General features: G+C 38.0%; 1 protein-coding gene across 7 annotated transcripts in view; it reads right to left on the reverse strand.

The window, feature by feature from the left end:
- NAV1 (neuron navigator 1) overlaps positions 1–24,423 on the reverse strand; it is a 249,828-nt gene that overhangs the window by 27,173 nt on the left and 198,232 nt on the right. For 6 of the 7 annotated variants that reach the window (XM_039329353.1, XM_039329352.1, XM_039329354.1 and 3 more), the window contains 12 exons: positions 19,919–20,057; positions 17,682–17,979; positions 15,223–15,916; positions 12,582–13,031; positions 11,014–11,055; positions 9,644–9,792; positions 6,849–7,019; positions 4,504–4,556; positions 4,118–4,141; positions 3,925–4,002; positions 1,548–1,631; positions 216–327 (listed from right to left, as the gene is read on the reverse strand). In XM_039329353.1, the coding sequence (XP_039185287.1) occupies positions 216–327; positions 1,548–1,631; positions 3,925–4,002; positions 4,118–4,141; positions 4,504–4,556; positions 6,849–7,019; positions 9,644–9,792; positions 11,014–11,055; positions 12,582–13,031; positions 15,223–15,916; positions 17,682–17,979; positions 19,919–20,057 (2,294 nt within the window). The remainder of the gene's footprint in view (positions 1–215; positions 328–1,547; positions 1,632–3,924; positions 4,003–4,117; positions 4,142–4,503; positions 4,557–6,848; positions 7,020–9,643; positions 9,793–11,013; positions 11,056–12,581; positions 13,032–15,222; positions 15,917–17,681; positions 17,980–19,918; positions 20,058–24,423) is intronic. The other variant, XM_039329355.1, reaches the window with a different exon arrangement.

Genomic DNA, 24,423 nt, shown 5'->3' on the forward strand with positions numbered 1-24,423 from the left:
GAATATTAGGGAAAGAGATGTGTAAGTGCAATATACATTCAAAACCATGAATTGATTGCCTATATTTAGAGAAAGATGCATATTGCTTTCCCTGCTGCCTAGTAAGTTCGGGCATTGTCAGATGCTGATACACAAAAATATACACCAAATCTATCATGGAGAAGATGCAGATAAAAATATCCTCAGGGATCATGAGCACCAACTACTATCCTCACCTTTGGGTGTAATATCAGTTCCATTCAAGGCCCCTTGGATAACAGCCTGGGCTTCTGAATTCTTCTTCTTCAAGAAATCAATAGTTTCCCGCAAGTCCAACAACTCAGTGTCCTGAAAGACATTGTGTAATGTATTAATGCCTTGAGTTTTATTCTTTTACTAAGAATTCTTCTGAGTAATATTAGTAAAAAGCCATTTTTTCCTAATCCTTATATTCCAAACGGTACAAAGAAGCTGCATCTATCCAGCATTTTAATTTCTCAAAACCAGGGCTTTTTTTCTCATAGAACGCCCAGAACGGAGTTCCAGCACCTTTTTTGTATGGAACCTTGTAGGGTAGGCAAGGTGGATTGTATGACATGTGTGAGTTCCAGCACCTTTTTTTTTTCTTTGAAAAAAAGCACTGCTCAAAACAATGCCAGCCTAATATTTTTTTAAGGGAAGAATGGTTAACTTTCTGACAATAGTGCCCTAGTTTCTGAAGTAATATCTTTAAGTAAAATAGCTCATTAAGCATGGGGAAAGGATTACAATACCTATTGTACTTATTTTTGTGTCTTTTAAAGAAATAAAAATAACAATAACATGACTGGAGCAAAACCCCCATCAAAACAGAAAATGTTTACATCCTGTAGCCTGCCTAACCCTATTCTAAGAAACTGGGAAAAACTGAAAAGTATCTAGTATTAAATAAGCAAAGTTGGTTAATTTTCTTCTGTTTTATGTTAATTGCTCTGGAAGTATTTTAAGTCTGCACATTGATCCACCTGAGTTGTAAATTGTGTCATCAAATGGTAGTATCTGGATGACTTTGGTTAATCTTGAAAAAGCTATGCAGAGACACACCTAATTAGGACTTAGGGCTACAGATTAGACTGGAAATTGAAAAAACAAAACCCAGAAGACAATGGCAAATCACTTCCATATTGTGGCCCAAAATACAGTATAGATCATGGATACACAATTGCTAGGAGTCAAGTTTGACTCAAGGTAAATTTTACCTTTTTATATAGTAATTCACCCCATTGAAAAAGTATAAACTAGTATTTTAACAAATACCCAATACTGGAGAACAAATTATTATATAAACAAAGTTTTATGATCCAAGTCTCTAGACACAGAAGCGGATGTGGTTTTCTTTCCCATATTAGAAGTTTTTGCTTTCAGCTGAGCTTGGATCATATTGCCTAATATCAATTGACCAAGAGAACTAAATAATAATTATAATTTTCTGCTTTTTTCACCATCTACAGCCCTGTTCAAAAACCTGTTCTTGAACAGGAAAGCTAAAGTGACTGTTTGCTGCTCTCTTCTCTGATCTAATGACTCACCTTTTCTTCTGCAGTCTCAGCCAACTGCCGCAGACGGGATGTCATGTTTACCAGACTTTGTTCGAATGCTGCTACTAAATTAGCCTAGAAAGAAAAAGAGCCAATTTTAATCACAGCCCAATCAAAGTACATAAAATAACACCAAAGTCATGGTTTGACAAACTTTTTGCCAGTAGGAGAATGAAAATTAGTCCCAAGCTTCTGAACCTGTAACTAAGAGGGGTGAAAATGAGCTTTACTTCGATCAAAAGCTTTGCTAAATGGTAGGATTTGGTCTGACTCTTTCCATTATTATTCACCTCTCATATCTAGTTCTGAGCTGCAGAGAATATGTCAGGCAATGAATGTTGGCTTCCTTCAAAGATACTTCAGGTACTGGCTTCCAAGTGAGATCTAGGCAGGTTAGATGTCCCTATAAGCATCTGTTTGAGTAGGGACATCAGTGTGACAAAAATTGGTCATCAGGTGGCAAGTGCTGACTGATGAAATTTTCTCCCAGGAAAGAGAGATCAAGAGATCATCCATATGTGCTGTGGATAGCTCCTGTGCTCAAAACCACTATGCAGCCTCTACAGACACTTGACCTGCAAAAGCCTTAGTACTGTAAGCACTTCTGGGTGTATATTAATTTACAGCTTGAGAGAGAGAGAGATCTTCTGACCAACAGAAGAATAAAGACACTTGTTGAGTAGCCTTCTTTTTTGGAATATTGCATCCAATTTTGGTCACCATGATATAAAAAAAGATGTTGAGATTTTAGAAAGAGTGCAGAGAAGAATAACAAAGATGATTATGGGACTGGAAGAAGAACAGTTGCAGGAATTGGGTCTAGTCTAATGAAAAGAAAGATTAGGCGTGACATGATAGCAGTGTTCCAATATTCCAATATGCCATAAAGAAGAGGGATCAACCTATTTTCCAAAGCACCTGAAGGTAGAACAAGAAGCAATGGATGGAAACTAATCAAGGAGAGAACCAACCTAGAATTAAGAAGAAATTTCCTGACAGTTGGACAATTAATCGTTGGAATGACTTGCTTCCAGAAACTGTCGGTGTTCCAACACTGGAGATTTTTAAAAATGCATTGGAAAACCATTTGTCTAAAATGGTATAGGGTTTCCTTTTTGAACAGAGGGTTGGACTAGAAGACCTCCAAGGTCCCTTCCAACTCTGTTATTCTGTTAAAACATCTTAAAGGATTTTGGCTTAAAAACAAAAAGCTTAACAAGATCGTGATTTAAGAATGTTTCGAACATATAAAGAAGACAGCAATTTTAGAAAACAGAAGAATATTTTTTCTTTGATAAAAGTGCCTTTGAAAATAGTAAAATTAACTAGACAATCAGACTGAACCTTCATGGGAATGCTGATTGTTTATTATTAAGAAAAATAGGTACTTGGTAGATTTCATAAAATAAGAAGACAAAGGTAATAGGAGCCTTAGAGTGAGACTGTAGTTACAAAGAGCTAATTGGGACTAAAGTGTTAAAGACAGAGAAAAGCAAAATGGGAATATTATTTTCACCCTAGTAATTGACCTACTTTTACTTCTGGCCATAAATATCACAATGACAACCACAGGAAAAGAAGCAAAAACAGGAAAAAGGAGGGATTCATTACAACAACTTACAGATAACACCAGATTTATGGCAGAAAATGTTTCAGAATTTGGCAAGAGAATAACTGAAACAATTGCCAATAATTTGGATGCATTTAAAAAGGAAATGGAAGAAATATTTGCAGAGATAAAAAGGAATATGAAAGATGAAGTTCAGAAGATTGAAGAATCTGTAGGACAATTGACTGTAGATGTAAAACAAATTAATGATAAAATGGAAATTGTGGAAAGTTAAGACAGAAGTTATAGAAGTAGGGGAAAGATCTGGATAACTTGGGATTACTGGAACTGTTTAAAATTAGAGCAATTCCAGAAGACCATAGGAAAGATATCAAAGAATATTTCCAGGATCACCTTCCAGAAAGTGGTGGAATGAATATAATCCAACATTCCAAAAAGTTTCAAAGGTGGAAGAATAAAAGGCCAAGAGAGGGTGCTGTTGCTACATGGCAACACAAAAGCTTAAAGTCCTCTCTAATGCTCAGTGATAATTTATTGTGGTTGTGCAGCAATACAATCCTGTTAAAACTCCGGACTACATGACATGTTTATTCAGAACAGCTAAGCTTTGCTGGGATGCCCAGCAAAGTATTTCTTTTACCTTGCCTAAATTACTTGTGAATACAATAGGTTGGTAGGTCGATAGGTAGGTTGGTAGGTAAGTACTGTATATAATTGGTTAGTCTTGAAAATTAAAACAGCATTTAGACTCCATGGAATGAGGGCACATTATGCTACTGCACCAATTTGGCTACTCACATTGGCTGAGAGCTGGGATGTCAGTGTGGCTACTTTCTCTTGGGATGACTCCAGTTCACGGCGCAGTTTGCGGATTTGCTGCAGGAGAAAGAGAGAAAAGGCAGGAAAGTTGGGAAGCAGGAGGATTGCTGGCTCTCCACCAAAGGTCAAGAGCAGAATAGCAGTGGGAAGTAAAGTGAGGGTCTTACTGTACCTCTGACTGCATCCTCTCCTCAGCCTGGCAGCACATAATGGGGTAGAGGAGAGACAGAGAGGCAGGCAGTTAGGGTGAAAGTAGTAGAGGCATTCCCAGGCAACACAAGTGACCAGCCATGCAAAGAACCCAGCATAAGCACAGACATTTTTCTATTTTGTTGTTATGTCATTTCTCCACCTCCTCTTCTCATTATACCTTATAATACTACAAAGTATAGCGCTATTCAATGCTACTATTCCCAATGATGACAAATGCCAAACTCAGTCAACTTTAACTACACTTTCTCTTGGAAAGACTACAGCTAGAAATCACCCTTAGAGAAGGGGGAAATACAGAGAAAGTGAAAGATGGGACAGAATATATGTGAAGGGAGCACAGCTTACTGAGGAATAAGTTGAGGAAGCACTGGAAGCCAGGGACAGCACAGATCCATGAACTGTAATAAAGAGAGAAAGAGTGAGACTTGTCACAAAGTTTCTTTGGCTGCCTATCTAATGGAGTATGATTGATCACAAAGTGATCCAGTAGGAGTAGCATGGATGGAAGGTAGGATGGCAGTTCGGGGGGGGGGAGGTTATATGTGTAGAAAATAGTGGGTCAACAACATTAAGAGTTCATATGATGGCTAATATGGGAAATCTGATCAGAAAACTTCAGAGGCAGCAATTATTATTATTATTTTGTTTCTGAATGCTTGACTACAAAATTTCCTAGAGCAAACAAAAATTTCTGATGAAAACCTTATTTTTTTGTGTTTCATGCTTGTTTTTAGAGTAGGAGTTTTCACTTAAATCAAGATATAAATGCCAAAGTATAGTTGCCAAAGTAGAAGTTATGCTTTTCATGCAACTACAGAACTAGAGATTCAAAACCACACTGAAATCCAGATGGTATAGACCAGGGGCAGGCAACCCAAAACACTCAAAGAGCCACTTGGACCCGTTTCCCACCAAAAACAAAACACCGGGAGCCGCAAAATCCTTTTGATATCTAAAATTAAGATAACACTGCATATATCCTTTTTTACCTTTATTATAGGTGTGTGTGTGTGTTTGTGTGTGTGTGTATGTATGTATATATATATATATGTATATATTTGTTTTCTGACCTACATATGTATGTGTGTGTGTGTGTGTGTGTGTGTGTGTATACACACGCACACGCACACGCACATTAAAAATAAAAATATGACTTTTGGGAATATCCATACTATTAAAACAATGATCACCAAGAGAATGCTTTAAGAGAATAAAATTACATACACACAAAGGTAAAAAAAGGATATTTGCAGTGTTATCTTCATTTTAGATGTCAAAAGGGTCTCTCTCTCTCCCTCCCTCCCTCTCTATCTGCCCTTGGTCTGCCACTCCTCTTCCCCCACTCTCTTTCTTTCTCTCTCTCTCACTCCCTCTCTCTTCCCCCCCCTCCTATCTGCTGCTCACCTGGCAAGCTTCAAGCTGTTGTCCAACAACTCAGGGGTAGGCAACCTCGTCTCTTTTATGACTCATGGACTTCAACTCCCAGAATTCCTGAGTCAGCCTAACTGGGCTAGCTAGCTCTCTCCTGCCCTTCCTGCTTCCTGCTTCCTGCAGAGACGCAGCAAAGGGAGGAGCTCCGCCCAGTAAGTTTTTCAGATCCTCGGAGAACACTGTACGCACACACACACACTCTCTCTCTCTCTCTCTCTCTCTCTCTCTCTCTCTCTCTCTCTCTCTCTCTCTCTCTCTCTCTCTCTCTCTCTCTCTCTCTCTCTCTCTCTCAGTGAGAGAGAGAGTGAGAGAGAGAAAAGCAGGGAAGCGCAATTGCCTCTCTCTGTCTCTGTCTCTCTCTGCAAAGGCAGAGGAGGCTGGGAGCCACAAGGGAAGGCTCAAAGAGCCGCATGCGGCTCCGGAGCCGCAGGTTGCCGACCTGTGGTATAGACAATCCCCGTTGCAACCTGTGTAAATTGGTACTTGTTGGCAGTGTGCTTTTCTTTGCAGCAGGGGTCCCCAAAACCTGGGCCATGGCCCACTACCAGGCCGTGGCTTATTTGGAACAGGCCGCATGAGGGTTGTTTGTGCGAGCGATGGGCCATTGTGCATGCACATGTGCACAGCTTATCTTGCGCAAGTCAAACTGTGTACACATGTGTGCCGGCCTGCCACTCACGGAAGTCGAGCTTTGTGGCTTGGCAGCCCAGCTGGGGAGAGCAAGAAAGGAACCGGCCTTGCGAGTGTTGGGCTGGCACACATGAGCAGCTCATGCATGCGCATGTGTGCCAGCCCAACACTCGCAAGGCCGGTTCCTTTCTCGCTCTCCCCAGCTGGACTGCCAAGCCACAAAGGTCGGGGACCGCTGCTTTATAGTAAAGTGTTCTGGACAATTTGGAAGTGCTACCACATTCCATTTAAAAATATGCCTTAAAAAGGGTGAAGAACCAGTAATAAATCTAGAAACCAGCTGTGGCTTATGCAAGGCTGACATAACTATGATTCCTACCAAATCCTAGTTGATGATAGTGGACATGCATGCATAAATAAAAAATCAGGTGATCAGATTATTTTAATCCCTTACTATATTTTGCTGCCCCATAAACAAAATAATAATAATAACCATTCGCTGCACTGCCACCTGCCAGGACAGCTTGTACTGTTGAGAAGTTCTGATATACAGAATTATTAGAACTGTATCCTTGCATCATTATTATGGAGAAGACTCTTATCCTCCTAGCTGGGCGAAGGACTCTCACCATCATCCACAGGGTCGCGGAAGGAGCCTGAGCGGATCATGCCCTTGGGTCGGTCTGCCAAGGAGAGGGTGCTGCCCATGGGGGAGGCGTTGTAGAGCTCGAAGGTGGAGTCCTGAGTGGGAATGCTGTTAGAACGGGCGATCCTTGGGGTGTTGGCTGCTGTGGGACTCACTGCAGGAGAAGGGAGCAGGGAAAAGAGCAGGGAGTCAGAGCAGCTCAAAGCTAGGGATGGGGTCTAGGAAGCAAGGAGCACTATATATGGGGCTAGCAGCCAGGATCAAGGTGAGGAAAGATAAGGAGAAATTAAATGTGCATCACACCTTGCACAAGATCCTTTATCTGCACCTGTATAGTCGCATCAGTTTGACTAGTTTGACTTGGGCTGTTATGGTGATTTGGGAGAATATTTGACTCTCATGTCTGTTTAAATGTGAAATATTTTTCACTGACTAAAGCCCACTGACGATAGTACAGACTAATCAATACTTGTTAATCAATTCCCATTTAAAAGACTTTAAATTCATTTCATCAACAATAAAATTGCAAAGGTAAAAAATAAACTGTATTTTTGTATTAAACTGGAGAGACAAAGAAGATGCAACAATAAATAATATATGTACAAAGGAACGTAAGCCTATTATGTAGAATATTTTATTATCATTCTTTAAATTTTATTATGTTTATCCCTAATTGGAGAACTGAATTTGCTCAAATTTCACAGGGGGTTGATTGCTTTTCATTGCACATAAGAGGTAAAATAGACTTGTACTATAACTGTCTATTTAATTTATTTTCATATTTATCTCTAATGAAAAATACCTGTACTTTTCAGTTTTGTATTTTTTTTCTTTTATTCAACATCCTCACCCCCATTCCCAAGAAAGTCAAGCAGAGCTCTAAAAAACAGATGCTTAAAACAATACCAAAGAATTCTACATGTGAAGCAAGTATGCTGGGTCAGATTCTGGGCTCCTGGTTTAAGCTAGGAAAAGCTCTGCATGCTGACTAAGCAAACCTGACATCAAGCCCATTGATTTATTTAGATATATTTTATCCTGCTCCTATTTTTTTAATAAATAACTCAAGGTGGTGAACATACCTAATACTCCTTCCTCCTCCAATTTTCCACACAACAATTATCTTGTTATTAAACACATTTATATGGTTGTCCAACTCATATGCTGTGACTTTGGCTGGCTTACAATATTATTCCATATTCTTAGCTGCTTGTGTGCTCTCAGCAATCCAGTAGGCATAAACTAAAGAAACCATGATCTTTAATCTATAACAGAGAACAGAGAACCAGTTGGCATAGTGGTTAAAGTACCAGGCTGGAAACCAGGAGACTGTGAGTCCCAGAAAATGGGTTGTGTTGGTGTAATAGGTTGAATAGTCAGATATAAAAAAATGTCTGATTTAAATTTAGTTTAGTCACATGGGGGAGCTTCCAAGAGCTTGCTTCAAAAAAAGCAGCTTTACGTCCAAAGTGTCAATGTTTCCTATGGGCTACAACGTCAGAGTTAATTCTGGATGGGCAAGTTAAAATTCCTTGCAGCCTATCACATTGCAATTTGTAAAGTTTTAATCATGTTTTCCATATTGCATTTGATGCCCAGAGCCTCAAAGCAAAGTAGATGTGATATTTATTTTGCTGCTTACCTCTTCCTCACCTAACATCTCATTCTGACACAAACACACCAATAGTTCAAGTCCCACTTTAGCCATAAAAGTCAGCTGGGTGAATTTGGGCCAGTCACTCACTCTCTCAACCCAACCAACCTATTTGATTGTTGTTGTGGGGAAAATAGAAGGAGGAAGGTGTGTTGGATATGTTCACCACCTTGAGTTATTTGTAAAAATAATAAGGGCAGGATACAAATAAAAAAAATCAAACCTTTTGTTTAACCTGGATTAAATTACTATTACAAGTAGTCCTCACTTTATGAGGTTGCCAAGTCCAATGTCATGTGACTTATGCTGACTACTGACTTATGATGCTAACAGTATTGCAATTGTTAGTTGTGAAGTCATGTGATCACCATTTGTGACCTCCTGTTAGCTTTCCAACTGACATTGCTTATCAGAAACTGACAGTGAAGATCGTGAATGGCAATCATGTGCCCATGGGATGCTGTGGCCATCAAAATTGCAAGCCAGTTGCCAACACTGGAATCATGATCACATGACTGCTGGGTTGCTACAACTATGAAAACTGGTTGTATGTCTCCTTGTTCAGCACCATTGTTACTTCAAATAGTTGCTGAACGAGTGGTTGTTAAACAAAGACTGCATTTTTAAAAGCATTTTATTATTGCTGCTTTTCTCCCTTACTTGTAAATTTACTACTGCAAATGAAATCCTACTTAATCACTAAAAATTCAAGGGGATGCTCATTACTATTTTTTCTGGAAATTAAAAGGTAAGCTCAGGCTTGCTCAATAACCCGTGTAGCAAACTGGCTTTGGGAAATTACAGAAATATAGTCCTTCTACACCATCAGGACTACAGGAGGAAAGCGTTGCAGAAGTCTCCGTATGAAGTTTCACCTTAATCATTGTCTTGTCCAATTTCCATAGGCTATTCAAACTATCTCTAAAACATCTTACAACATGTTTTTTTTATATGCGGCTATTTTTGGATTATGAGTAGGTTAGAAAGGTGCCAGAAAAAAGAAAATTAAGGAATAGAATTTGAAAAATGGCATAGCTTCTGTTGGATTATACTGATTTAGAACAATTGACCTTTTCCTTTTCCCTTTTCCTTTTCTAAAAAAAGCAAAAGGAAAGGCAACTAACCAATATTGGTGAGTGGAGTTTTCCCAGCCAGTGGTATGGAGAGAGCAGGAGGAGAAGGCAGTTCAGAGGCATCATCCGATTCTTGCATTCCTCCAATTGTATGTGAGTGTCGCCTCTCCTTGGTCTCTTCTTGGGGCTGGATTTGATACCTGCCAAAACCAAGAGATAGAGAGAGGCAGTCAGTTTAACATAATTAATTTAGCCAGTTTCTATTGCATTAGGCAGGGATATTAAGATACTTTTTACAATTCTCTTCTTACAGATTTATTCATTTATTGCATTTCTATACCATCTTTCTCATTTAAGTCACTCAGGGCGGTTTACAATTAAAAAATTAAAAATTAATTAAAAATTAAATTAAAATCACTGCTCTATCTTTATGGGGAATTATTAGAATCTAATGGTGTGGTTTTTATATTCAAAGAAATCAGTTTAAAAGAATAGACTGTGATCTAAAATTATAAATTATAATTGACTACAGTTGCTCAGGGAGAATCTAATAGGTCCTAATTCTAGAATTATGCGAAGGAGGCATGGTTCACGGGAAGATAATAAGCTATTTGGTGTCTTCTTATGGATGCTGGATATGTCATCATCATTATGCAAGACATTATTTTCAAAGGAAATCAATGAAAAGAGATAAATCAAGACTAGAGTTATAATATTTATCAATACAATGATGTTGAAGTAAGCCATCAAAGGACTAGATTGCAGAGCATATAATTATTCTAGTATAGATTTGAACTCAATAACAGAAATAAGTGTTTCATATTGCATTGTACTTGTAAACTGAAATTTTAACTTTTTAAAAAAGTGTTAATCATTCACTTTAACATTTTTTTAAAAAAAACTATTTTAATAAAGCAATTACATTTCAATTGTGGCTTTCAGAAAAATAACAAGGACATATGGTGAGAGAAATAATCAGAATCGATCCGCTGAAATCAATGAGAGTTGTTAATCATATCTAAGTTGATTTGAATGCATCTATTCTGACAGTTTGATGTAATCTATATTGGAATTACAGTTGGAATTGCTATATCACATATGATCAAGAACAGAGTCAAGAAGTCAAGGCTGTAACCAAACCTCTAGTATTATATAATTTGAACAGAAAAAAGGTGAAGTATAATTATAAATTATCTTCGTGAATTGATTTGCTATGGCCTTCTGACTTTGCAATGTCTATAGAATCTCTTGTTTGCTGCTATAAGTAATGACTATGCAACTGGCACACAGTTATACAGCACTGGCATGAGATAAACTCACACTTTCTTTGATCTTTTTTCACTATCATAAGTACAGGAACTTAGACATTTTTCACCCTCCACTGATAATATTAAATAATAGGTAACACAAAGAACAATTACCTCAGTCCCTTCTTGGGTAACGTATTCCGGTCACGGTTAGAGCTGCAGGAAGAAAAATGAGCAGTAGTGCTTGTTCATTATTTGCTTGAATCCAGCTGTGGCTCCTGATAAGCAATAAACTGATCGTGAATTTTGGGGAATAGACCCAATCAGGCTTCACACAAGCCCAGACTCTGTATTTGCACTATCTGAGCCACTGCAACTTTGCCATGTATGCAAACTAAAGAATTATAAACTAAAAAATATGGTGAGTTTTAAAGGGTTTGTTCCTGCATTGGAATGCTATAATCCTTTTTTCTATCTTTTCATCTCATTTTTAAATTAGATTAAAGGTAAAAACTCCCATGAATTGAATCTGGTGAGATATGCAAATCAAATACATCCTTGTAATTTGTTTGTCTATATAGAAATGATTTGCACTTGTTTCTTACAGGAATTTTTTTTTTACTTTCACATCTAGTTTAAAGCTTTGGTTAGTATTCCTCAATCTATGACTGGTTGTTTAATGACAGTTTGAAGTTATGATGGCTTGGAAAGAATGCTTTACACTTCGTAAAACATTTCTGGCCATCATAAAATAGTGCATCACTCCAGTTCCAATCAGATGATCATGATCTGGGGACTTAGTAATCTATTTATAGGATACTTTGCCAATTGCCCTGCAATCACGTAATCCTATTTGCAATCTTCTCTGCCAGCTTCTCCAGAAAGTCAGTAGGGAAGCTGGGGGTTGCAGACTACTGCCACCGGCCAAAGGTTTCTCCTCCCCTCCATGCACAGAGAGGATGGACTGAGAAATTCTTTGTTGGGCTGCAGAAACAAAGTTTGAATCTTCAGAATCCCAGTTTGAGTTACCTTCCTCACATGGAGGAGAGAGGAACTCCTGCACAATGCTGGAGAGATGAAGATGTGACCTTTGTGATCTCTATCTCATCTCTCCATTTCAGTGCATAAAGTCCCTTCCATGCAAAGAGAAAAGCTGCCCGCCCTCCTTTGGAGGAAGCTCTTTTATTCTTCCAATTAACGACCTACATAGTCGCTCAATGACTGCAACTGGGAGAGCTGAAATGCAGTGACTGAGCAAAGCAATCATATAGGTTCTGTCTTAACAATCACTTTGTTCTATGACTGAGATTCCAGCCCCAATTGTGATCATAAGTTGAGGACTACCTGTAGCCTCTCATCCACGTACTATTCAGGTCTGATCTTGTTTCACTTTTAAAGATTAACCAAGATTGTGTAGGTGGTGCCACCTACATATTACCTTATCTATTTTTATTTGTATGCAATCTTTATTATTTTTATAAATAACTTCAAGGTGGTGAACACATCCAACACACCTTCCTCCTCCAATTCACCCACACAACAACCCTCTGATTAGGGCTGAGAGTGACTGGCCAAAAATCACCCAGATGGCTTTCATGGCTAAGGTGGGACTTAGAACTCATGGTCTCCTGCTTTTTGGTGCCTTATTGCAGAAATATAATTGAAAATAATATGATAAGTTCTTTTACTACCGTGAAAAATATTTTCCCCATAGCATAGGTATCCCATTTCTCTTCCTCTACCTTTCCAGATGTGTAATTCTTGGGCTTCCAGTCCAGGCCATCTCATTGGACTCTTCCTCAGCAGCAACAGGAGGTGTAGAGGCAGTGGTAGGTGTAGCTGTGCTGCCTACAGAGAAAGCATTGTGCAGGTTCATAGGCATCTGTAAGGATTCCATGCTCCTGTGCAATCCTGAAAGCTTGGAGTACATGCGGGTTTCCTTGGGGATGCTGTAGCCCCCCATGAGCTCCAGGCCCTGGGAGAAGCTAGCAGAATTAATGTTAAGGACTGGAGCAGGGCTTGGTGTGAAGCATGATGTGAGATGGGTATTTACAGTAGCTGGGTGTGACTCTTGCAGTTTACCACTATGCATCTGATGGAGATCATTTGAAGAAGGGAGATCTAGACTATTAGAGTTCACCTTGTCCAAGTTTGCCAGAGAAGGGGCTTTTACATAGCTTTTGGCAGCTGACCTGCAAAAGAGGAGATCAGTATGAAGACAAATTTTGGTATAGCGTCTGATATTGCATGCCATGATCACTTCATGTATTATGAAAACATTATATCTAGCACAAGTACATTGAACATTTGCATATGATATAGAGAAAAACAACTTTAAGCTACATCAGCTCCCATATAAGAATCAAATGCATCAAATTCACTATCCTGTTGATTTGGGAATACTGGGATCATAGCATAGTTCAGTAACTGAAGAATGTTTCCTTTCCGGAGATATTCCCATTATCCCAAGTCATCCCAATGAATTGGGACTCAAACCAGATGCTGAGTAACACTTTTTTTAAAAAAAATTAAGAGTTCACACATAAGAATTCAAACTAATGAGCTCGAGAGCAATTTAGTTTTGAACATATAATCACACGAAAACCACAGAAACCTGCTTTTTCAATCAAGCCTTGGTTCATCTAACTTAATATTGTTATAATACTAATTGGCAAAAGCTTGCCAGAGTTTCAGGCAGGAATGTATTACACATTTTTAAAGATTCTGAGAAATTACATCTTACAATATTTGCTTGGCAATATATAAAATGAAATATGCACTAATTAATAGTATGGCCAGATACTCTAATAGCCATATCTGCAGTTTAAGAGATGCAGTGCTTGAACAGAAAGCAACAATTCTATTTTGCAAGGTTACTTAAAAATTGAAATGAAAGAAAGAATTAGTTGTGTACTTGAACTATAGAATGAAGAAATAGAATACTCTATTTTGGAGACTCAGTGGGTCCAGTTCTTAAAAAAATGTGACATATGCTTATGATTCACAATTGAAATTCATAAGCAAACAGTATTTCATGCTTATTAGACTTCTCAAAATGTCAAAATACCAAATAAGAAATATTTATCTTGTTTCTTTGTTGATGTCATGGCATTTATTAAATTTTACAATTTTTAAAAAAAACTTTTTAGTATTCCATAATCATACTACTTGCTGATATTCAGCTTGTAATCAATCAGAATTCCAAAATTCTTTTTATGTTTACCAAGCTAGATGTTCTGTCTATATAAATGCATTTGATTTTTTTCATAAATGAAAAATATCAGCATTATATTTCATTGTATTATTTTTAGTCCTACAGCGACCCTTATTGAGTTTGTTTAGAATTTTGTTTCTACATCAAGAATATTAAAACATAGTTTCTCAGTTTTGTATTACCTGCAAAGTTCCTCAAACTCTTTATACCAGTGATGGCGAACCTTTTAGAGACCGAGTGCCCAAACTGCAACCCAAAACCCACTTATGCATCATCGGGTGCCAGATGGGTGTGGCCCATTGGGTGAGTGTGGCCCATTGGGTGGGCGTGGCTGTGGTGGTAATGGCAAACTGGGTGGGACTAAAATGTTCAATCAATCAATTCCAACTTTGCAAGGTCTTTTTTTCCCGTGATAAGTTGAAATTGACTGATTGATTGAACCTTTTTTTTTTTTTTGCACATGGCAGCGGAGGCCTAAAGCCAAAAGGTTTTATAAAACCCAGCTGAAGGCCTAGGACTGGGGCGACGGCACGCGTGCCCACAGAGAGGGCTCTGAGTGTTGCCTCTGGCACCCGTGCCATAGGTTCGCCACCACTGCTTTATACAAATCGTTTATGTAAGTATTAAAAAGGACCAAACTCCACTGTCCTTCCCTTGGTATCTTAGTCCCTTTTCATGAAGAACAACTAATGAACAATCTTTGAAATACTTGTTCAGGGAATCTGTGGATCCACCTAGAAGACATGCCACCTAGCCCTTATTTATCAGCTTGCTTTATCAAAATGTCATATGTATTTTCTCTGATGCTTCATTCTAGTCATAACACTCCAGACTCCACAATTTTATCTACACAGCATTCTTAAATTAGAAAACAGACCAAATAAAGCACTGATCAAAATGACAGTTTTTTGCCAGTAACTAAACAACAAAATTAAGCTTGCCTCGTCTCCAATATGGACAGGAAAGAGTTATTGTGACTGGGAGACTATAAACTCATACTGTCCAAGAACGGAAGGAATTACTCACTTGTCTTCATATTTAAAATCCCCTTAAAATGGTTTAAAAGCATAAATAATAGCACAACTATAATTAATTGTAATCATGTAATTGCCCTGACATAAATAATTGTGAACTGAAGGATCTTATTGTTTCAAAACCACCATTCCTACCTGAGGGGTGTGGGTGGCAGCTCAGCCTCCTTTGCGGGGGTCTGGTGGTCACTTGGAGCTTTTGGGGTGCTTTCAGGGGAGCCAATGCTCTTGAGTGAGGCAGAGTCAGAGTCGAGGGCCACTGCTTTGGCTTTGGCCTTCTCCTTCTCCCTGTCGGTCTGATTCACTGGCCCTGGCGTGCTCCGACTTGCCCCTATTTTAGAGGGTTCCTTGAGGCGTGAAACAGAAATACCCCCCTTGGCACTGAGGAGGCTGGGATCAATGCTGCTGCTGACAGGACGTGGGCCACTTCGTCCACCAGTGACACTCATGGAGCTAGATTTGGCAGGGCGTGGCAGGCTCCGATACTGGATGTTGGTACGGGCCCCTGGCGCCATAAACCCAGGCTCCCCTGCATTGGAGACATCCAAGCTGGTTTTCCTGCCATTAACAGGTTTGACAGGGATACTAGAGTTCTTCTGGATCTTGCCAAGTGTAGCTGAACCACCAGCTTGCATCACTGTGGCAGTACCCGTTGCAGGAGGGGGTTTCTTGTTGTAACCAAAGGAACCAGCCGTGGTGGTTCGTGTAAGTCCAGAGGGAGGCTTCTTGGCATCTGAAAGCCGATCTCGGCCAGCATCAGAAGATGAGCGCTGCAGGCCAGCATTTTTCACAAACAGTTTGCTTTTGTCTGTTGCTTTTGCTTCAGGCTTACCTGAGAAAGGGAAGGACTGATCAGGAAACAACATTTGGAATAGATACAGGAAAAGGTATGCCTTTACACAGATCTTTGGATAAAAAAAAGAACTTATTTCTATCTTATTAGAAATCTTATTATTACATATTATACATACATACATACATATTGTACGTATGTTTGTGTCTGTCTGTCTATCTATCTATCTATCTATCTATCTATCTATCTATCTATCTATCTATCTATCTATCACACCTGTATTATTTTTATAAATAACTCAAGGTGGCAAACATATCCAACACACTTTCTCCTCCTATTTTGGGCTGAGAGAGTGTGACTGGCCCAATATCATCCAGCTGGCTTTCATGTCAGGGCCAAGGCGGAACTTGAACTCATGGTCTTTTGCTTTCTAGTCAGGTGACTTAACCACTAGATCAAACTTACCTTCAGGTTGAGTCAAATTTTGCCTATTGGCCTTCCCTCCAATAGATAGCCAAAATCTATTTCTGTCCCTTTCCATCCCCAAGCCCCATTCCACAAGATGAACCTAATCCATTCCCATAGTCATGGCAGGTCATCAAAAAATAAATTTCCTTATTGGAAACTTGTTGCCTTAAAATGCTGGTTGCAGTGTGATACAGCAATTCTCCAGGAATGTCAAGATATATTCTTATTTGTGTGTTTGCTAAGCTCCTTTCCTCTGGGTAGAGGATAAATAATTTACTCAAAACTGACATTTTGGGATTCCAGATATCATATAAGAGCTTGAAACACTCAGACAAAGAAGGTAGAGTGTAAGATTTTTCCAACAATGTCTTGTTGATAGTTCATCTCTTTATCTCCTATAAAAATCATAAATATTGTGTAAACATGTAGAGTATTCAGATATAAGCATATGTAATAGAAAGGAAAGGTTTTGTCATATTTGTATATAAGTATCAATTACTTAAGATTTAGTTTGGTGTAGTAGTTAAAACATCACTGAGAAACCATGAGGTCTACTCCTGCCATAGGCAAAAAGCCAGCTAGGTGATCTACAGCTAGTCACATTCTCTTTTTCCTAGGAAGGAGACAGTGCAAACCACTTCTGAAAAATCTTGCCAAGAAAACTGCAAGGACTTGTCCAGGCAGTCTCCAAGAACTGGACACATTTGAATGGGGAAAAAAATACTCAGATATAGTAATTGTTGCAATTGCAACATTTTTGCTCAGAATAGCTTTTCTCATTCTGATGCCATTCTGGATTTCAACTGCCCTAATCCCTCAGCCATAATACTCAGTTGCCATGCTGCTTGAAAGCTAATAGGAGATATACGGTTACGGAATATAATAAGAAGGTGAATTCCCAGGAAAAAGGGTATTTGAGAAAGAGGATGAAGACAGCCCTTCTCTAATAGTTTACAGACTATATTGTAAATGCAGATAATAAAGTGCTTAGTTTGGCAAGATTCTGTCTACAGGTGGGGCAAAAGAAGCAAGTTTGGAAGGATCTCCACATGTTAGTTTTGATTTGAGGCATGACTGAAACATCTGAAGTCTGAAATATCCAAAGAGCACCAAATTGGAGGTGGCTTAAAAATTTTTAAACTGGCTTAAAAATTCCTAAGAGTCATGACATGACTGAATATTTTACTAGGTACAACTGTAGATTCATTAAAATATTTCTGGCCTTATTAGTGTCCTAGAAATAGTCAGGCACTCCTGCTTGGACTCTGCAGACAAATGGGAAACAAATGGGAAACAAATAAAAAGTGTAACAATATAATTTCAATGATAATCTCACCTGCCACTTTAAGAGTCTGGGCTGTGTGAGTAATGGGAGAGGTCACTGCCACAGGTGGTGTCTTGCCCTTCTTCAAGGAGCCTGGTGGGCCCAAAGTAACAGGCTTTTTCAGCTCCCCACCTTTGGCAGGAGCTTCATCACAGCTTTCAGAACGTTCCCGTCGCCATTTGGAGGAACTGTGCTCTATTTTCAGGCTCCCGCTGTCATAATCCATCTTCTTCTGGGTCTTCTCCTCTGGTTCACCATACCAGTTCAGCCCACTCTCTGCCAATGACCGTTTCTCAGAATCTGTGCGCAGCTACAGGACAGAAAACACTATGAATGAGACATTTCAGCCTTTCCTTCTGGGATGCTCCCCAAGGTTCATCCGTCTGGTTCAGAAATATTGTGACCTGGTAACAAGTCATAAACCCTTGATCCTATATTTCTAAATAATTTTCTTCACAGTTGGCATGCCAAGGGATCGCCTGCATTTAAAACACATATTTCACTGCTCAGCTGCAGCCTTTATACTATCAAAGCCTCTAAAGCCTTTGGAAGCACCGATTCTGAAGAAGAGAGGTCTTCAGAATCAAAACACATAAGCCTCTCGTGTATTGAGAGAGAATTCAGAGCAAGCACTTGGTATTTGCCAATAATAATAATAATAATAATAATGATGATGATGATGGTGGTGGTGGTGGTGTTGGAAGGGACCTTGGAGGTCATCTAGTCCAACCCCCTGCTCAGGCAGGAAACCCTATACCATTTCAGACAAATGGCTGTCCAGTCTCTTTTTAAAAACTTCCAGTGTTGGAGCATTCACAGCTTTTGGAGGCAGGTTGTTCCACTGATTAATTGTTCTAACTGTCAGGAAATTTCTCCTTAGTTCTAGGTTGCTTCTCTCTTTGATTAGTTTCCATCCGTTGCTTCTTGTCCTGCCTTCAGGCGCTTTGGAGAATAGCTTGACTGCCTCTTCTTTGTGGCAGCCCCTGAGATATTGAAATACTGCTATCATGTCCCCCCTCGTCTTTCTCTTCATTAAACTAGACATACCCAATTCCATCAAACTTTCCTTATATGTTTTAGCCTCCAGTCCCCAAATCATCTTTGTTGCTCTTCTCTGTATTCTTTCTAAAGTCTCAATATCTTATTTATGTTCTTATCCATCAAAATAGGCAAAAAACCCCACATTTTAGATAAATATTGACAGAATAGTTCTGCTGGAGTCAGTGTGGCCTATATCATGTATGGTTATATTAGTCTTAATGATTTTAATCAAAATATTGTAACCGTAATTAGATTTAGATCCAATTTAGTATTTTAAGAAAGATTTAAAATTTTCCCCCAAAATTATATCACAACAATGGCAGCTGTCTATGTTAGCAGTAAAAAATAAAAAGTAAAAAAGTTAACATGCAAAAAAATATTTGAACTTGCAAATAATTTGTAAATAAGCCAGGGAAATGTGTAAACTGGGCAAAGAAAAAGGGGGAAATGATACTGAAGTTACAAAATGGAAATACTACAATAACAACAGATAATCTAAAGATGCAATACTAGAGTACTAATTAATACTACTTTAAATTATATAAAGGAGAAGAAATTCCTCTGGCAAAGGTTGGTGAATATTTGAAGAAACAAAATTTACCAAAGACAGAAACAATTAACAATTGACTCATTACAATAAGGAATTTTGTGAAGCTATAAAAAGGGCAAAATCGGAAAAGTGCATGGACCAGACAGTTTACCAACCTCTTATTATAAACATTTTGAAGATGAATCATTATAATTGTTGAAAAACATGATGAATTCTATTTTGCAAACTGGAAACATACCAGATAGTTGGATGTAGGCTAATACAGCATTAATACCTAAAGAAGTTCAAGACTTGACTTCACCAAAAATTATCACTTGATATCATTATTGAATAATGATTTTAAGTTATTTACAATGATTTTAAATGAAAGAATGAAGATGGTTTTATAGGACTTTATTCATGAAAATCAATATGGGTTTTTACCTAAAAGACAGCTAAGGGACAATTATTAGAAATACATTTGATATTTTAGAATACTTGGAACAACATAATGTTGCTTTTCAAAAATACTTTCAAAAGCCGCTCTGTGAGGCATATTGGTGGTTAAGAAGTTTGATAGATAGATAGATAGATAGATAGATAGATAGATAGATAGATAGATAGATAGATAGATAGATAGATAGATATTTTTGACCACCATAATTTTTGGTCTACATACCGCTATGGCAGAGTTCCTGCGGGAAGCCGTGGGGGTGGAAGGTAGGGAATTGAGTGAAGAACTAGCATTGAATTCTTCTGAACTGAGATTGTCTGAGGCATCACTGAGGCCACTACTGATGGAACTACTTTCATCCCAACTGGAAGCCAGAGAAAAGATAAATAATTAGCAAAATTTAGCAAAATTTATGTACTGCTACATAACCAAATGCATTCTTCCTCATTCAATAATGTCCCGGAAGAAAAACCAAGGAATATCAATTAAGTTGCAAAATAATAAATTGATTTGCAAACAGGATGTTTCATCCTACTTCCTGAAACAAAAGCAAAGATAAAATGATTGAACTATAACCATTTAGTTTAAATAAAATCACCCAGTATGAACCAAATCTTAGTAATTAGTCTGAAGAAAAAGTTGCTAAAGATATTGAATGTCCCAAGACAAAGAGCTCATGCTCTGGATCAACTGTTTAATCTGGTGCTTCCACGAATATTGGATTTCAGTTCCAGTAATTCCCAGCCGCCGTTGAGTTGGGATTATAGGAATTAGTCCAACACATCTGGAAGGCATGACACTGAAGAAGGCCATTCCAGACTATTTTATATATAGATTCACTGGACCTTAGCATTCCTTTACTAACATAGCTAAGGCAGGCCAAACAATGGTAAGAGGATTGCTAGTTCTCATTATTTCTACTGCTCATCTAGGAGGGGCAAAGATTATTCAAAATACCAACTCATGCATGACATGAACAGTTTTAGTGTTTTAGTCCTGAAGGTTAACACACACACATGTGTGTGTGTGTGTGTTTGTGTGTGTGTGTATGAACTAATAAGGTAAATTTAATCTGGTGTGATTAAATTGCAATAATTATCATTGCAATTTAATCACTAATGCGCACAGAAAACAGACAAATCCTATTTAAAAATGAGAAATGGCAAGTGGGAGGAAGATGATGAGGAATTGTTGCCAATCTTCCCACATGGGACAAGGAGTACACGAACACCCTGAACAGGAAGAAGCTTCTTTCCAGCTCAGAGAGGCTGACAGGAGCAGGTGCTTGGGGGAAGGAAAAGTGATGTGTCTGTTTGTTTATCTCACTAAAAGGCTTCATTCATCTCTTCTGGTGTTTTATACATTAAATTCCAAGATGACTAGCCCAGATGCATTCAAATAACTACCCATGTCTGAGCGTCTCTTTAAACAGACAAGCTTTCCAAACATCCCATGAGTCCTGTATGAAAAGAGCTAATTATGAAAGAGGTTAATTATTTGACTATCGATCAATATTTAACATACAATATAGAAAAAAAAACCAATCTGATCACATTAGGGAGCACACTTTTTATGTATGAATGAAACTATTACATGTCCAAATATCCTTACTAACAACTTTGAATTGCACTTCTCAGTCATTATGTTCAGCTCTCTGTTCAACCATTGAACAGATGGTTAATACTTAAGGGTGGGAGGATATTTTTAAATCAGGAGACAGTGCAAAGGTTTGTTTTCATTTTCATTTCACTTAGCAAACAACTTACAAACAGAACAACAGGGAAACAATCCCACCATTTACAAAGAGGAAGCATGTTGCAATGATCTTCCAGATGTTTTTGAAATGTATTGTCATATAACATGCTCAGTAAAGTTCACTAATTACCTTGATTATGGGAAAGAAAATTTACTGATTCAATTTTATTTTACAGTGAAATCTTGACTTAGTAGACATTAATGCAATGGACTTTGAATGCAATGGATGAGATTCTGATTATATTTGCATCATTTTATATCATGTGTCTGTTTCCATTACAATGCAAAAAGAATATCTTGATGCAAACAATATAGATTATGTCATTTGCATGACAACAATACAGATCTAAACTGTAATTAGTTATGCTTAGTTTTAGCTTCTTCCAATATGTGAAACATAGACTTTGGCTTATTTAACAAGCTTTGAAATAAAAGTATAGCTTAATGTAATCTGTTAACATAACTGCAGTGTATAAGCTATGGTTTTTAGCTAAATATTTTGTAAGAAATAGCCATTAACGCTTATTCAACAAAATATAGATAAAGTGACTATGCTTATGAACTCAACTTTTGATGTGGGAACTGCATGAAAATAGTGGTAGCTTGTCAAATTGGTGCATATCCCACTCTTACAAACTAATAACTACCATTTAATTTTAATGTATGCCAATTAGTGTACATTCAAAGTGACAATAAAGTTATTGTTCTGTTCTGTTCTGTTCTGTTCTACTCTATTCTATTCTCACCAAGATTCAGTCTTAAATGTGTTCAGTTAAGATATATGCTCTATCTTACATTGATTATTATTAGTGAATCAAATTTGAATTATACAGAATCATCACAAAAGATGTTTTGGATGTGATAAGGGCGGGGATACTTCTGTTGAGCTGTATTATGCCAATAAGGATAAAAGGATTAGTAGAGGTTTAACTCTTTTGCCCATAAAGATGAAGTCCTAGAATATCCCTGTAAAAATGGAGCCATTCTAGATTAATTTTACTTCCCTCTCTCCAATCACATAGTTGGTAGAAGATAGGAGAAAGAGGATAATTCTAATTCTATTGATAGAAATGCCGACACTGATCAACATTGGTAAAATATTGTTTTGCTTTAACAATTAAAAAAGGGCCAGACATATGGCAGCTTTGAAGCCATCAGGAATGGCCATTTCTGATTGACTAGGGCATCTGTGTGTTCAAAGTGCACAGCGCAATTTTTTCTGAGATAATAGGCAACTGGTTCAGCCGCATCACACAACACTACTTTGAAGCTCTAGGTCTGACAGAAATTCAGTACATAAAGAATTGCCCATAACTGACTGCATCTATGCCCTGGGGAAAGCTGTACCAGTAATTTGTAGTTCGCTTAGCTATTGCTATAAACATTGTGTTTTGAAATTTAAACAGACATATGCAACCATGGTTGACATAGAGGGAGGGAGAGAGTAGAAGTAAATTTTAACAATTCATGGACAGCAGAATAAAATATCAAACAAACCAATTTGGCTAAGAATTCAACCTTTCTCTTCACTCACAGATCCCAATTATACAGAACTAGTTTGTTTTCTATAATTCTTTCCAAGGATAACAAGAAAATTAGTCCAAGAGCAATTGGGGAATTGTCTATAAATATTTTGCTACAGAATTTGTCCTCCAGAAACATAACATGTGAGGGTGAGAGGATTAGCTGGAATAACATCTCCTTAACACGGACTTCTGCTTTATACAGAATAATAATAATAAAAAAGATTATCGTTCCATGGACCTTTCTGTGATTTTCTTGTTAGTTATCAGACTGTTCCTGCTTTTGTTTGCTGCCCTTTGTCTGACCATGTCCTGGAATGGTGTTTCAGCCAGGGAAGTTGGCACAACCCAATGTTTTGACATCTGATGCAAACTGTATCACCTGGATTAACATGCATATTATTATTTGGGAAGATTTCACACTTCCCCAAGGCTTCCTGTGCAAAAATATTATCAAACTGTGAATAAAACTGTCTAAATAAATTATGCCTAAAATTGAGTACAGCACTAGCTGTTTAGGTAGCCTTTAAATATAAACTGGTGTAGATTTTTTTAAAATCACAGATTTTAAATTGATCATATTTTATATAATGTTGTCAGCATCCATGAAATAAATGTTTATTCACATTGGAAGACATAAAAACCAGGACCTGAATAAAGCTTCACCTTTTAATCTTTGACTAAGCTGTCCAATTGTAGTTTAAAATATTCATGTTTATTTGCAAGGATTCATCCCTAGATGCTACTTTGACTCTCTTCCTCTGTCAACAAATAAGTCTTGTTCATGAATATGATGCAGTGAGTAAAAACAGCTGAGCAGTAGGGACTATTACCGAAGAGACAGACCAGCAACAGATTTAATTTACTTGCTCTTTAGGTTCTTTCATGCTTATAGACAAATGAAGTCAGTATTCTAATAAATATTCAGTGTAGAAAATCAGGGGTACATTCTGAGAATTAAACAATCTGTAGGCCTTCTTTGATTCAGATTCTCAAGCAAAAAAATCCTAGGGATATCATCTCTAACCAAAATAAGCCCTGAGGCATTTGTTCTGTAGCCCTTTAACACAGTGGTCCAAAGCCTCAGGTCTGGGAACAGTACCAGGCTGCAGCCCATTGAGAACCAGTCTGCGCAAGTGGCCCAGAAGTGCGCAAAGCTTCATTTGCGCATGTGCGGGAGCTAGGTTACGCATGCAAAACCATCCCCATCCTGTGCCATTGCTGCTGCTGGTCCATGTAGCAGTTGGGGGCTGCTGCTCTAACAGGTATCATTGCAAATTATCTGGGCAAATCTCAATTTTTAAAGCTTTATTCTCAGAGTTATAGCTCTAGCATAGAACGATTTAATATTGTATATCAAAGATTTTAACTTTTTTGCATTTATAATTTATGAAGTGACTTATCTATAAAATATTTTTGGGGAATAATTCTTTTTGATTACTTGAGTTTGAG

This window comes from Crotalus tigris, unplaced genomic scaffold (assembly GCF_016545835.1).
Source record: "Crotalus tigris isolate CLP2741 ecotype Arizona unplaced genomic scaffold, ASM1654583v1 scf7180000024396.1518868, whole genome shotgun sequence".
NCBI lineage: Eukaryota > Metazoa > Chordata > Lepidosauria > Squamata > Viperidae > Crotalus > Crotalus tigris.